We start from the raw sequence: 14,265 nt of genomic DNA, 5'->3' as shown, positions 1-14,265 counted from the left end.
GATTGACACTCAAAAGTGGATTTGCCAATATGCTATCAAGAGGAAGGAGTGGCACATTAGTTGCGGTCGGGATCGGAACAGTGACGAGCGTAGCAGGCAAACCGATTGATGGGCTTCCCAGAGACAAATCTGGCAGAGAAATAGCTGGAGAAACATTTGGCAGAGATGCAGAAGGAATTGCAACTGGAATGGAGCCAATCGGTGGAAGAATGGGCGCAGATAATACTGGGAGTGCTCCAAGTGCAGATACGGCGGGCACCGATAGAATCGGACCAAGAAGAGGCACCGAAGCCAGCGGTGGAAGAAGTGGTGCAGAGAGAATGGGAAGCGATGCCAGCGGAGCTAGAATGGGCAGAGATGCCGCTGGAATGACAGACGGTACTGATACTGGTGATGGTGCCGGTGCAGATAGCGGAGGCTGGGATGCAGCTGGGATCGATAGTGGAGGCAGCGATGCTAATGGAAGTGATGCCACTGACAATGGGCCAAGCGAAAGTGATGGCGCTGCTGAAGGAACAGCAATAAGTGTTGTAGGCAGAAGAGACACCACTGGCACAGATAGGAGTCCTGATGCAACAGGCGGAATAGCAACGAGAGACGCACTCGAAGGCACCGGTGGCAGCAGCGAGCCAGCCGCTGTTGGAATAACCGGCGCAGAGACGGTTAGAGTAATCGCCGAAGCTGCCACTGATGGAATTGAGACCGGTGGGACCACAATCGACGAGGATGGAAGTTTCACTGATGAAATCACCGACGGCGGGCGGTTCAAAGGAATCAATGCAATCGCTGTTGTCACGACTGCCAGAGTCCCGATACTGTTGACCACTCCGCCAACACTTGCTGCCACCCCTGAGACTCCCTTGAGCGAACAGCGTTGCAGAGTCCTGTCATAAGCAGCGTTCGAGCAAAATGGATTTCCGGCGCAAAGATCTCCACAGATGGCCAGAAATGGTGTGTTGACTGCAGTAAGTTCTGATGCGATGATATTCGTATTGCAAAGAACCTGAAATTGACGAGCACCACTCGTATACGTGGTGCCGTTCGTATATGAGGTTCCAGCGGCATCCAAGCAAGTTGGAGATGATCCACCGAGTAGACCACCTATTACACCACCTAGTAATTGGGGTCTAGCAGAAACAAATTGAATTAGCAGGAGCCATGTTATGGCAAATCGTAGACTGCTCGGCGAGACACGTTGTCTCAGTGAGCAAGCCATTCTTACCAATCCCGGCCTGGCGGGGAAAAGACTGTTGTAGCCAATTGATGTATCTAAATACGATTAGAAGTTTAGAAAAAAAGTCTCAAAGACTAAAAGAGTGACTTGACAAAACAAACGAATGTCGGTCGGTTGGACAGTAACGACTGAAACCTAATGAGTGTGTTAGATGGCATACAAAATCAAAATTCGAATAGCATCCGATCAGAGCAACCTAGATAGTCATTCACTGATGACGCGAACTACGCGCCCCACGAAGAAGTCGCGACCCGAGCGTGTTCACCATTGGAATGTGGACATGCGGTTCGCTACGAAGCGTACTCTCGGGCCGGAATGCAAATTCCGCGGGCCGCATGATAGGGCGAAGGCTAGATGCTGAGTTTTTGGGAAAGGAGATGATACGTCGAAATAGTTTAGATACATCTTGAATGCTCAGGAAATATTTTGATGCGTGCGAGGAGTATAATTGTTGTGGCTCACGTATGAATTGTCATAAAATCTGTAGAAGCACCTGAAGGTCTCTCTCAAAGCGGCCACATTTGTGCACTAGAATTGTCAGTGTCCCTTGGTAAACCTTAAGAGTGCGGTTACTTTGGTAGTGGTAGGGGTCCGCGTCAGTGTTGCACAAAAAGCGTGTGGCAACCCAATAGAGGCTGGTAAACGCTCGGGCAAGGGCACCAATTGATCGATAAATGTACGATAAATTACATTTTTGCTCGCGTCTTTGTACTATCAATGCGGCGCCCCTCGTCTGCCTGCTCCCTCACGGTCAGATCGGGAAATTCCATGGGCATTATTCTGCGGGGCTTCGCTCCAGGCACGACGCTGTACTGATCGAAATCGGTCACCCCTGTTCTGCGAAGAAAATCCTCATCGAGCTCTAAATTTCCATTCACTTCCGTGGTTGGAGAGCGAAGAATAGCGAGAATGGCATCCGAGAAAATGATGGGCTTTCGCAAGTCTTCATGGTCATCTCGACCGAGGGTCTCGGTGGCGGCAGATATGATGGCGGCCGCAGGCCAGATGCTGGTTATTGACATTCCGGTTTTGCCCTCGCGTTCCCAATCCATCGCCAGTCCCTTTGTTAATACACTCATACCGGTTTTGCCGATAGCGTACGCTGTTTTCCCGCGAAAGAAGCGTGAATATATGGGAGGGCTGACAACAATGATACGACCCTCCCATCCATTCTTCTCAAACTCAGGAAGCACAGCCTGGACGGTGGCGTAGAGTCCCTCAATATTGACGCGCTGCATCAGTTGAAACCTCTTGAATGGGGTCTTTTGGACACTCGCCCAGAATATCGCGCCAGAATTGTAGACGATTACGTCAATGCGACCATACTTGATACTGGTTGCATCTACCATTTGCTTGACACTCTCAGGATCGCGGGTGTCGACTGATATGGCAGTCGCTTCGCCACCAGCTTCACGTATCTCTCGCTCCACCGTACTGATCGTGGATTGAGGTGAGTTCGGATCTGGTGGGAATGGCACCACTTTAGACGCGTCAGAGACGCTCTTTGCGGCCACGACAACTACACAACTTCATCAGCCAAGGTCAAGTATAGAGGCAATGTTCTTACCTCGATACCCATCACGTGCTAAATCGATGGCGATCTGCCTGCCGATGCCTCTTGATGCACCTACGACAAGGGCGACGCGATTGTGCTTTGTAGACATCGTCTGGATGTTGGACCAGCAGTTTCAAATTGATGTTATTCTTTCACCGCAAGAGGAACGTTCTGCAGAGCTGTATTGGAGTCAACCAACACTTTCCTCTCCATACCGAGCCTCGGTTTCTCATTTATGTACCTAGGTATGGATTGGAAGTGCAGAGCTTCACTGAGGCGGATGTTCACTAATCTTCGGCCCCTGACCAGCCCAAAGTGGCTTAACCTCGGCTGCCAGATTTGGTTTACCCCAGCGTCACCCCGCAACACTATTGTTATAACACCGCATGGCCTGTATAGCTTATTTTGTCATCATTCGAACTTCCAAATTTACTTGATCACAAATTGCGAATATGGGGGGTCTAATAACGTGCTATCTTGATTGTGGTAGGTCTTCCAATTACCTCAAATTATTTTGACATGCCTAGGTCTCAAGCTCCAATCTACTCGCAGTATCGCCATATTCGTATTTCGCTCTTATCTATCTTGAGAAACATAGAGGTCTTCTCAAATCACACGGAGTAGATATTGAGTAAGTGGCCATTGGTCCCCCATTGAGACCTCTCCCTCTCTTCCCTCGGCCGCCCGACAATCCAATGACCAATCATATCTGATATGCTTTGTTACGATCGATAATCTTCGATTGATCACAGCCGCCCACTTTTCTTCATCTGTACCCGGTTCATCCCTGCGAACAAAGCTGAGACAAAGACAGTATAGTGCCCGTTTTTCTTGGTGGAATCAACGTGGGTAGCGGTACTGTATCACCCATCTGAGACATACACAGTCTGGAAATCCAATAAGAGACGCAGGAAATAAACCCCCGTGGACACTTCCCGCCAAAGCCTCGTATAGCCAATATGACAACGAGCGGGCAAAAAAGTTTTTTGGAGCCACAAATGTCAAGACACCTGACTTCTTCCCTATCCTGTCCTTGCTGCCACAGCGGGCATTGATCTACATCAAATCGCAACATCCAGACCTCTTCATTCAGGCATTCCGCGACCTTTTTGTTGAAATGTGGGAGAAAGGTGTGGATGTCAGTAAGCCAGAACTTCTTGCAAAGACGTTCTCCCAGCACTTCAGCAAAAGCGAAGTAGAAAACATCATCAAGGGCGCAAACAGTCCCGAGTACAAGCAGGCATTGAACGACAACACAAAGCAAGCTCTGGACCGAGGCGCATTCGGCTGTCCGTGGTTCTGGGTGAAAAACTCCGAAGGCAAGGAGGAGCCATTCTTTGGAAGTGACAGGTGAGCTAACTTCCCCACGCCCTTCTACTTACTCAGGTAAGGGTGGGACATCAAATTGGCCGCCGAACAGCCGGATGCATGCGCCTTGAGACAAACAACGACCAAAAAGCTAAGGCTAAAGATCGACTACGCAGGTTTCACTACATGTGGTCGTACCTAGACCTTCCCGTTAGAGAGTTGGAGCTACTTCCAGGGGGTAGGGCGAAGATTTAAGCAATGTGGCATAGCGGATCTCGGCAAGCTTCAGGTTTTTAGCCTTCTCCGATCTTCTGTGTAACTAGGCGATGAACCATCTCATTCGTGAGGTCACTGGTGCTCTCTCTATACGCCATGCGATGAAAATAGTTGAGAATCGATTCGCAAAGCCGTCTTTGCTTACGATATCAGACAAACCTCAGCTGTCTCAACATGTTCAATACCTTGTCTTCATGCAATCATACCTGTGTATCCAAGCCAAAATACATTGTGTAACAAGAGACGATGGCCTGTGCAGACTTCTGTCGGAACGGGTGGCTGCGCCCGCGTACATGACGGTGGCGTCCGGTTGCAACCTGTCAGATTGACATTACCAGCCGTGGACGCAGATTGCTTTTACGACATATTTTCACAATCTATGCCCCACGTTTCAGCGTGCCTTGCTATCACGAATTCAAAAGTAAGGTTCCATACTGTGCCCAAGTGGTAACGGGTGCGGCCCGGATTCGCGCAGGACCTGACCAGTGCCAGATATGTAAAGTACCGATCACAAGAGTGACTGATCATTATCCTCATATCATAGGGAGATTGTTTTAAACGTGCTCTGCGATGAGCATGTTATTACCGATAGCAATTCACCGCAGTGTACAATCGAAGAGTATGCGTACGATGGTCTGATTCTTGATAACTCGGTGACGGCAACCTCTACAACTTTCGACACATAGCATAGGTAGCCTAGGAATTAGTTACATGTCATTTGTCTACGGATACTGTGAATGTTCAGTTCGCCACGTCCCAGCGATGTGGAGTTGGCAGCTGTCATGCCAAGGTTTGCTACGCATGCGCACTCCCGTTCGCATATGCACGTCACCCTATCAAGACGAACTGACAGCGGGACCAAACCAAATGAGCAATTTGCGACCTACCATAGCAATATTCATGATTGCTCTCTGAATATCATTGATCTGATATAGGTGAATTACAACTGCAAGTGACGTATCAGAGTTCCGTTGAGGATAATGGACGGATCCATTCATGATGAGATCGTCAACAGCGCATATGCAAGGTTTTGTCGGGAGACTATTACCCGCAGAGAAGCATATAGGTAAACCGTACGGGCCATGAGGGTAAACTTAAACATGCGGGTGGCCAATAGGCATCGTTATCTTAGAATCTCTCTCGAAGATTATGGATCTCATTTGTTGATCCCCGCACGGTTGCTTCGCCTTCATGGTTGCTGGTAACGACTCGATGGTCAACTTTTGTGTGCTCTGCGGGAAGGTACCTTAAGGATAGCTAGGATACGCTCCCTGGCTACGATAGCAACAAAGAGGCATGGGCCGCTCAAGTAACCCGCCCTACAGGTACGCGGCACTGGGAGTAAATTGAGACATAAAGATAGACTCACATCTCACGTTCTCTTCGTTACTCCTCTACGACTGTAGTTCTACGGGCGGTTTGTATTATCTTGTATCGAGCTTGTAATTTTTGAACTGTAGTAGGTGATCACCTGGCCTACGAAACGACATCACTGACAGCTGGATAGCGTTGTTTGTATTTGTTCATGTACTTCTGTAACCCAGAAAGGGCTATACTAGACCTCCAGCCCGACGCCGCGACGATATTTCCATCGTACTGGCTGCAGTCCAATAGCAGACCATAAGAAAGGTTCATAACTCATGAGTTCTGACACGCAAGCCTTTTAATCACTGTTAAGTCTTGTGATCCATTGCTTTCCTCCGAGAACCCTTTATTGTTCGATACGGACTTCACATCGCGAAACTGTGAATGCGGAAAATCGAATCACTTGACATCACCCCCACACCATTCACCGACAGTTCGTAAGAGAGCATCGTCCACTACTATTAATCACCTGTGTGAATGGCGGTAAAGGTACATTTCCGCGAATGATCCGTACCTGAACCCGACATACTACTTAAGCTCACAAAGTCGTCGCGCCCTGCGCAAGCATTTCTGATTGTTATGGCAGCAGCACTGCAGAACTCCCATCGCTTTCAGAAACCCGCTCAAACCTCGACATTCTGTGTTCGTCCGCAATCGCGACCTTCGATCACTACAGCAGCAGACAGACGTCAACGTGCTGTGTCTCCAATTTCTGGATCAGCTTTTCTCACAGTGGTAGGTGACGCCCTTCGTTCGTGAGTGCAGATATTTGATTATCTTACAGGGAACTGCGCAGAACATGACATCCACACCAACATCGAATCAGGCACCATTCGGGTTTAATACTCCAGCCTCGTCATCCTACGCACTTATGGAGGAGAACAACCCAGCATGGAGCTCAATGCCGACTTCTCTTGACTACTGGCGTCCCTTGGTGCAAACAGACACTAAGTGGGATGTATCTTCAATCAAATCCGAGAAAGTCCCTGTCACCAATTCGCAGGTACCACAAGCATCCTACAGTTCCTTCTTAAGTTATCGAAGGTTGGATACTGGAAACGCCCTTACATCACAGTCACCCATCAGCATGCTCAGCGAACCTTCCGATGGTCAATCAAACACCGAGGGATTTCTGAGTTCGTCCCCATGTTGGAGCGGCAATGACGCATCGCTGGTTCTGCCAAGCGCGTCGATGTCGAAGTTCTCCATTCCTTCATCCAATCTCTTGGGGAGTCAGACGTTCTTCAATGCGAATCCCGAGCCTCACTATACCAACTCTCTGCCACTCCGTAGTCAAGCACCTGTGCAGCATGACGTCTACCACCAGTCTTCTCCTCTGTTCTTCGACTACGCCAACACGCCAACCGACAAGCAACAGTCAACCTTTCCGCAGTACTACGAGGTCATTCCTTCCGTCGAAACCTTCGAGAGTCTACCATCCAGTCGAGACGACTCGTTACGTGACACCCTCGAGGTCAACTCGCCATACGAGACGCATCAGGAATTCAGCATGGGAAATGCTCAGGGCGAATTCATGGCGGGTGACAGGATAGATGCACGTCGTCGCTACGAGGATCAAGAGCTCTTGGAGCTGAAGCAGGCCGGTCTGACATACAAGGAGATCAAGATGAGAATAGGGACGCATGTGGCAGAATCAACCTTGAGAGGGCGCTTTCGGTCGTTGATCAAGCCAAGGACAGAGCGTGTTCGTAAACCAAAGTGGACTGACAGAGATGTAAGTTTTCCTGGCCTCTGAGTTGTGCTCAACTGACCCTTTGATCAGATTCGGCTCCTGACAGAAGTGGTCAAACGCGAACTCGACAAGCTGGACGCTGTGTACCAGCATGCCACCCGAGAGCAGAGGCTGTCTAAGATATCCTGGAGGAAGATCGCCGACCATATCAGTGACCATGGCGGTTCGTACCATTTCGGCAATTCGACCTGCAAGAAGAAGTGGATCGAGATCGAGCACCTCTCATCTTTATTGTGAAGACCTGGTGGTTCGAGCCATGGCCTGTACCATTATACTGTCGGTCTTCATTCATTTTCCTATAGGCATATCTGTTCAAGGGAGTAATCGGCGTGGGGGGTTCCAGCATATTTACCATTGATGCGATTTTTCTCTCTCATCTCGTATTAGGATCTATCACATTTTCGTTGATTTAGAATACTGGAATAATGTCAACTTCAATGGATGCCGACCAAAGGAAGTATACGAGGCGGGATATAACAGATATTGATATTCCAGGTCCGAATAAATTACTATTACAGACTTAATTTCTATCGTGGAGTCGTGAATGGTGAAAGAAGTGTCTGCAGTTCACTATGACGTTGCTTTAAACATGGGACGTGCACGAAGTACATAGCTCGCGTCGGTGTTGATCTCATACTTGGGGTTCCCCACGCAATGCAATTAGAAACATCGCTCGTAACTTTACAACAATAGCATTTGACGATGTTGTTAGGACTTTCAGATACGCTTCCTCGTCTGGTAGAAGCGAAATACAAGGCAGCAAAGGGTGCACAGAGCCTGATATTTTCACCCACAGAGCTCGCAATACTCCGCACACCAAACGGCCTTCCCGTACGAGCTACCCCACCGCCTCCATGCACTTCACTGACGGCCCGCGTAGTTTCAATTGAGATATTGCCCATCCCTTGCGAAGAAGCCCCAGCCTCTGGCACAGAAAGCCCCCAAGACGAAGAAGCCGAACCCCTTCGAGAACCCTGACCCAGCACTACACATTGCAGATATCCCCAGCTCGAACCCTACCCATTACTTGGTACTCAACAAGTTCCCAATAATCCCAGAACACTTCATACTTGTCACGAAGAGCTACAAACAGCAAACACACGCCTTAGAGGAGGATGATTTGGAGGCCACATACGTTTGCTTGAAAGCATGGCAAGGCGACTTGGCGAATGGCCAACAGCGACGACTGTTTGCCTTCTTCAATTCCGGAGAACATAGCGGAGCGAGCCAGCCGCATAGGCATCTCCAGTTTCTGCCTGTCGAGAATGTGAAGGCGGATAATGAGAACAATGATTGGGAGCTACTAATCGATGATATTCTGGCCAACGCAAAGCCAGCTGACCAAGGTATTCGCCATTGTGTATTGCCCGTGAGTGAAGTTTGCAGCTGAAGAAGTGAATAGAGGGCCTGCTTCAAAATGCGGTCGTGCCTTTTACCCATTATGCCGTCCGTTTCCCTGATGAGCCCACCCCGAGCCAGCTTTTGAAAGCGTATCATGATCTCTACCGCGCAGCGGAAAAGGCTGTGCGAGCGTTTGAACAAAATGATCCTGCAAAACTGGCACTCCACTCTACGGAGGGAGGAGACCTTCCAATAAGTTACAATCTCGGTATCACGACATCTGGAATGGTCATATTGCCTAGACGCGCTGAGGGCGGTATGCTCCGACGAGATGACGGGACCGAGGCTGGGTTTGTCGCACTGAATGGGACCACAATAGGAGGCACTCTTATGGTCAAACATGAGGAGGAATGGAAGACGCTCCGCGCACAGCCCTCCAAGCTTGATGGAATACTGAATGCTATTGGAATACCGAATACGTCCTATACACAAAAGCTCTAGGGTTCTGCCTGGACCGTCTGTACAAGTAGTATAGCAAAACGGTAGGACGACTTTGTCGCGTACCCTTGGACGCGACGGTCCCAGTTTGAAGACTCATCAAACCTACGCCCAGCTGTGCATCCCTCCATGAACAGAATGAGTCATTCATATCTTATGAATGCAATTATATCAGTAATCTGCCAAATGTCATAGCCCTCTCAAGTGCTTCCCGCACGGATTCTAGCTGCTCCTCGGCATGTGATAGGTCAGTTCCAAAGCCACCTCTCCACGGAGCCCGTGACCACGCGTTTCCCATCTCCATCCATTGATAAACCCGCGTCATTCCACCCCAATATCAAATCCATAATCTCAACATACGTCTTCTTCTTCATTCTCAAGCTTCTAGTGGAAAACCAAAAAAGGAACCGCAAAAATGGCCAAAGTGACCGAATACCAGACCCGCGTATATACCCTCTTGCAGCAGATCCCGGAGGGACGAATCACTTCATATGCTGCCATGTCGAAGGCGTTGAATTCATCACCACGGGCAGTCGGCGGTGCGCTGAGGAATAATCCATTCGCTCCGGAGATTCCGTGTCATCGCTGTATCGCGAGTACGGGCGTAAGTGTTCCTATAAAAGGACAGACACACAGTACGATTACTAAAATGAAGGGATGATAGTTCATCGGCGGGTTCAAGGGAGACTGGGAGAAAGTACCAAGCGGGCAGAATCAGACGTCAAAACTGGAGTTATTGAAGGGGGAGGGCGTGTTGTTCGATCAGAACGGGATGCTGATAGACAAGACGCTGTGGTGGGATGATTTCAATCTGAAGAAGCTGTGATCGGGTTGCATTTTGACAATATGGTTGTCTTCTCTGTACAAAATTATCCGTCTAATGAATAATGAATATCATACACATTGCCAAAAAAACGAGTGTCTCTCAACTGCGTTTCGCGCATTGCTGAGAAATCTGCCCATTGATTTTTAGCGACCAATGACATCGTCGCTACCTTGCATTTCTCCCGCGACCTCAAACCTTCAACTCCCCCACTTCAACATCCAAGATGCCTCCCAAAAAGAAAGGTTTCATAAAGCCCAAGGGCAAAGCAAAGCCCAAGGTATTTTCATGATCATAGAATTTCATTCACTCGCTCTAACAACTTCAGGCGAACGACCCACAAACCGAAAACGACTTCCTGGAAGCAGCAGACGAAGAAGAAGCCGGCGCAGGAAAATGGAAAGCTGGCGATCCTGCAAAAGCGACACGCTTCTACAATCGTGCGATTGACTTCTACAATGCTGGTCTCGCGCGGTATCCGAATTCCTTTGATCTGGCCTACAACAAGTAGGTTCCATCTGGGCTCGACTGGATTCAAAAAACATGCTGGCTCACGTGCTTAGGGCAAATCTCGAATATAAAATGAGCGAGGATGAACGAATCATTGCAATCCTTGGAAATAAGATACGACTCCTTGAGGAGACGCTACAATCTCATCGCTTCGCGCTGTCTTTGAATTCCGAGAACACGGATGTCCTATTCAACACCGGCCAGGTTTTGGCCTCATTGGCAGAAGCAATACTTGAGGAGGGTTCTCATGATGAGGCAAAGATCCCCGCAAGGAAGTTCCTCGAAGAAGCCACAGACATATTTACCCAGTGCCTCGATATCCAGGTCCGCGAGTATGAGCAGATTCAGCACGACATAGCCCAAGCCAGCGAAGCACAAGACGACCAGAACACCGCTCCATCCGCACCTCCTGCTCCGACAAGACGAGAGTCCTCCGCCTCTTCCACCTCATCCTCGGCACAAGGAGAATGGGCCACCGTCCTCGAACCTCTGACCCCAGAGACCATCCTCGAGACCTGCACTGCGCAACTCGCAGCCCTGACAACCCTCCTAGGACTCTACGATCCCTCTGACCTCCTCGCGCAAGAATTCCGCGCCCAAACCGGCCTCTCAACAGCAAACACCCGCATCCCAACCCTCATAACCCTAATCCCCACCTCCCCCTTCACCAAACCCGTCGACGACCCCGCCCCAGGCCCAACCCTTTCTATCGGCTCGACCGCCAACGCAGAAGAACCGGACTCTCTCCCCCGCGACGACGCCCTCCTCGCAGCCGCGAACTTCAAATCCAACATCGCGGAGCTCCAGTACCGCAGCCACCAAAGCACGGCTCCGCAGTACGCCGCACAAGTCTCCCAGATCTTCGCGCCCCTCGTTGAATCCCCGGCCGCAGACACCACCAACGACCCAGCCAGCAAAATCGGCATCGTCAACGCGCTGTCCGGACACGCGGACGCACTAATCGACCTCGCGTCTTCAGTCCACGACATGCTTTCCTCCTCCCCATCCCCATCCAACGAAGAGCAGCACGAAGCAGTAGAAACCCAATGGACATCCCTCACCCTCGCGCAATCCATCCTCACGAAACTCACCACCCCTACCAACCCTCCTAGCCTACCCCCGCTCTCACCCTCCCGCCTCGCAGACATCTTCCTTGCCCGCGGCGACACGGAGTTGTTTCGCTTCCGGATCGCGGCGGCGAAGCCGGTGTGGGCGCAGAGTAGGGGCGTGTTGGTGGGGAACGCGGGGGTGTTTTATAGGAATGCGAGAGCGTATGCTGGGAGGGCGGGGGGAGGGGAGGTGCAGAGGACGGCGGATGCGAAGGCGGTGGTTGCGGAGGTGTTGAAGGGGGTGTTTGGTGCTGGAGGGGCGGAGGCGGTGGTGGTGAATCCGGGTTGGAAGGGGAGGGCGGGAAATGTCGTGGGGGTTTTGGGGCAGATGGTTGAGGAGGGAGTTGTTGGGAGGGAGGATGCGGAGGGGGTGGTTGGGTTTTTGGGGTAAATGATGGGAGAACTGGATGGGAAGAGTAGAGGGGTGGATGTGGGTCATTTTGATATTATGTATTGGAGAGTCACAGCATGTTGGCGGAACGAGGTCTCGCGTCACATCGAGTATATATTTCTTTCTCGGCCTCGCGAGTTTTCTTCTCTCATGTTTTTGCTATGAATACATATCTTCGTGGAATGACGACTCTAGTCATTCGGATTCTTTCCCGTGGCCTCCAACACCGCAGCTTCGCTCTACCATGATTTGCAAGAACTTTTGGATGTGTCCATTGATATGGCAACTAATGCTTCACATATACATGCACATACGCTTCTTCTGTCATGACATTGCTTCTCCTAAATCGACTCGCGCGCTTCAACGCAGTCCAGCCAAACGACGCTCCTGCACCTCGGTCAAAGCGCGGCTTCCGCTCAAGAAAGCGACGAGCCCAACGACACCTGCGGCGGGCAGGGTCTGAAAGAGGTTCCAAGTGGTATAGTACAAGAAGAAAATGCCCTCCATGGCGAGGATGGAGCCGAAGAATAGCGCGTGGGAGATGGGAGCGTTGCTGAAGGCCTTGCTGAGGTGGTTCAGATTGGCACCGAGAGTTGCCCATACACCGAGGAGAATGGGGACAGCAGCGAGCACGGCGGCAGTGAAGACCAAGGTGATGATCTTGGGGGGAGATTTTGGATCATCGCGGAAGATGTGGTGGATCTCGTTCTCCGCAGTGTAGCGTTCAGGCGCGGCGGGGACGGCAAGAGGTACGTTAGGATCGCGAGCGATGTTCAAATCGAAAACTCTGGCTTGGTAGGGAGTTGAGCTGCCGAATGAGCCAATAACGATGGAGGCGGGGATTGGCTTTGAGGAAGTGAGGAACTGGAAGGGGAGATCCTTCTGGGTCTACGATGATTGTCAGTCAATCTAATGTCAAAATCGCCATTGAGATTGTCACATACCAAATCGACCTTGCCTTTCCCGCTCTCCTTGACGCTGAAGACGAAAGACTCCTCAACACCGGTTGTGGGGTCGGTCAATGTTAGGAATGCCTGGTGAGGCTGCTTCGCTTTCTTGCCATCGGTGGTGGTGATAAGGAGCTTCAAAGTATCGGTCGCGCCCAATTTTACGGATTTCGCAAGAGGGGCACTGGAGCTAAGCCTGAGGGTGGGATTGTAAGTTGAGAGCATAAATATAGGGTATGGGAATGTATGCTCACTTTTCCTTAACGCCTGCGCCGACGCCCGCACCTTTGGTCTGCACAGTCAATGTGGCATCTTCAAATCCCCATGATGATGCGGCAGACACTAGGCATGCGCTCGAGAGCAGGAAAGAGGTTATCGTGGTGCTTAGGAACCTCATTGTTGTGATTGTGTTGTGTTGGTCGTGAAGCTTCACGCCAATGCTGGAGCTGGCTGTGAGACGTAAGCTGTCCTTTGCTATGGAGATGGTTCGGAGGTATCTTTGATCTCGGATATTAGATTAGATCTAAGTCTGGTCTTGGCGGGACTTAGTCATCCAAGTCAATGACGCTGCCGACTCCGGGGGAATTCGCCGTCCACCTTTGATCGTTGAAGAACCATGGAACGCAACTATGCAACAAGAAGATATTCGCCGACATGTTCTGCCGTGATCGGAATGAAGATCCTCAATTATTTTCCCGGCCAAAATAACTTGCAAACTGTCTTATCATCAGTCCACCTTTCACGCCGATTCTCAAGCGACCGGCTCACAGCAGGCAGAGAGCAAACACCAGGGAGATTAGATCACATGAAACTACTCATAGCAAGAAAGCCGAGCAAACATTCCCTGTGCAACCCATTCTGTTTCGAGCGACTTGCCTTTCGATTCTAAAACAGTGGGTGATGGTCTTCCGCGCCATTCCCCCCTTCAAATGTGAGAATGACTGGTCTAAGCGCACTCTGACATGTGAAAGCAGCAGCGACACAGGTCATGCCAGTGTACTAATCATGATGACGAAGACCATCGCTCTACCCGACCATTTGGCACACGTTGAAAAATGACATGTTCATGTGAGAAGTCCAGCATTTGACTCATCAAGTAAGGATGGACCTGCATATAAGTTGCATAACGAATCGTTGCTGGCCACGAGCTGGACG

The 14,265-nt window shown here is 50.3% G+C and overlaps 8 protein-coding genes across 8 annotated transcripts; 6 read left to right on the top strand and 2 right to left on the bottom strand.

Annotated features, from left to right (window-relative positions):
- Positions 1 to 29: 29 nt before the first annotated feature.
- Positions 30 to 893, top strand: BU24DRAFT_458083 (uncharacterized protein; the record flags this gene model as incomplete). The annotated part of the gene is made up of 1 exon (XM_033531591.1): positions 30 to 893. The coding sequence occupies one exon, from the start codon at positions 30 to 32 to the stop codon at positions 891 to 893; it is 864 nt and encodes a 287-aa protein (XP_033390545.1).
- A 976-nt stretch (positions 894 to 1,869) lies between these two features.
- BU24DRAFT_447038 (NAD(P)-binding protein) lies at positions 1,870 to 3,035 on the bottom strand. Its single transcript, XM_033530799.1, has 2 exons — positions 2,802 to 3,035; positions 1,870 to 2,753 (listed from the first exon to the last, which is right to left on the bottom strand). The coding sequence occupies exons 1-2, from the start codon at positions 2,896 to 2,898 to the stop codon at positions 1,921 to 1,923; spliced, it is 930 nt and encodes a 309-aa protein (XP_033390544.1). The 5' UTR covers positions 2,899 to 3,035; the 3' UTR covers positions 1,870 to 1,920.
- A 144-nt stretch (positions 3,036 to 3,179) lies between these two features.
- On the top strand, positions 3,180 to 4,579 carry BU24DRAFT_417842 (glutathione S-transferase kappa 1). Its single transcript, XM_033526828.1, has 5 exons — positions 3,180 to 3,275; positions 3,342 to 3,420; positions 3,604 to 3,644; positions 3,701 to 4,139; positions 4,274 to 4,579. Exons 1-5 carry the CDS (start codon positions 3,242 to 3,244, stop codon positions 4,350 to 4,352), a joined length of 672 nt encoding a protein of 223 aa, XP_033390543.1. The 5' UTR covers positions 3,180 to 3,241; the 3' UTR covers positions 4,353 to 4,579.
- A 1,769-nt stretch (positions 4,580 to 6,348) lies between these two features.
- Positions 6,349 to 7,661, top strand: BU24DRAFT_39478 (uncharacterized protein). The gene has a single exon (XM_033525228.1). It carries the CDS (start codon positions 6,538 to 6,540, stop codon positions 7,492 to 7,494), a length of 957 nt encoding a protein of 318 aa, XP_033390542.1. The 5' UTR covers positions 6,349 to 6,537; the 3' UTR covers positions 7,495 to 7,661.
- A 476-nt stretch (positions 7,662 to 8,137) lies between these two features.
- BU24DRAFT_417840 (HIT-like protein) lies at positions 8,138 to 9,467 on the top strand. The gene is made up of 3 exons (XM_033526827.1): positions 8,138 to 8,322; positions 8,372 to 8,837; positions 8,894 to 9,467. The coding sequence occupies exons 1-3, from the start codon at positions 8,194 to 8,196 to the stop codon at positions 9,331 to 9,333; spliced, it is 1,035 nt and encodes a 344-aa protein (XP_033390541.1). The 5' UTR covers positions 8,138 to 8,193; the 3' UTR covers positions 9,334 to 9,467.
- A 181-nt stretch (positions 9,468 to 9,648) lies between these two features.
- Positions 9,649 to 10,238, top strand: BU24DRAFT_417837 (DNA binding methylated-DNA--cysteine S-methyltransferase). Its single transcript, XM_033526826.1, has 2 exons — positions 9,649 to 9,934; positions 9,995 to 10,238. The coding sequence occupies exons 1-2, from the start codon at positions 9,746 to 9,748 to the stop codon at positions 10,154 to 10,156; spliced, it is 351 nt and encodes a 116-aa protein (XP_033390540.1). The 5' UTR covers positions 9,649 to 9,745; the 3' UTR covers positions 10,157 to 10,238.
- A 136-nt stretch (positions 10,239 to 10,374) lies between these two features.
- Positions 10,375 to 12,145, top strand: BU24DRAFT_363308 (uncharacterized protein; the record flags this gene model as incomplete). Its single annotated transcript, XM_033524207.1, has 3 exons — positions 10,375 to 10,433; positions 10,482 to 10,660; positions 10,717 to 12,145. Coding segments are annotated over exons 1-3 (1,662 nt in total), but the record flags the coding sequence as incomplete, so codon positions are not given.
- Positions 12,146 to 12,259: 114 nt separating this feature from the next.
- On the bottom strand, positions 12,260 to 13,983 carry BU24DRAFT_417836 (uncharacterized protein). The gene is made up of 3 exons (XM_033526825.1): positions 13,365 to 13,983; positions 13,108 to 13,306; positions 12,260 to 13,051 (listed from the first exon to the last, which is right to left on the bottom strand). Exons 1-3 carry the CDS (start codon positions 13,505 to 13,507, stop codon positions 12,524 to 12,526), a joined length of 870 nt encoding a protein of 289 aa, XP_033390538.1. The 5' UTR covers positions 13,508 to 13,983; the 3' UTR covers positions 12,260 to 12,523.
- Between the last annotated feature and the right edge of the window lie 282 nt (positions 13,984 to 14,265).

Source organism: Aaosphaeria arxii, assembly GCF_010015735.1.
Source record: "Aaosphaeria arxii CBS 175.79 unplaced genomic scaffold BU24scaffold_1, whole genome shotgun sequence".
NCBI lineage: Eukaryota > Fungi > Ascomycota > Dothideomycetes > Pleosporales > Aaosphaeria > Aaosphaeria arxii.
This window is presented reverse-complemented; position numbering and strand designations above follow the sequence as displayed.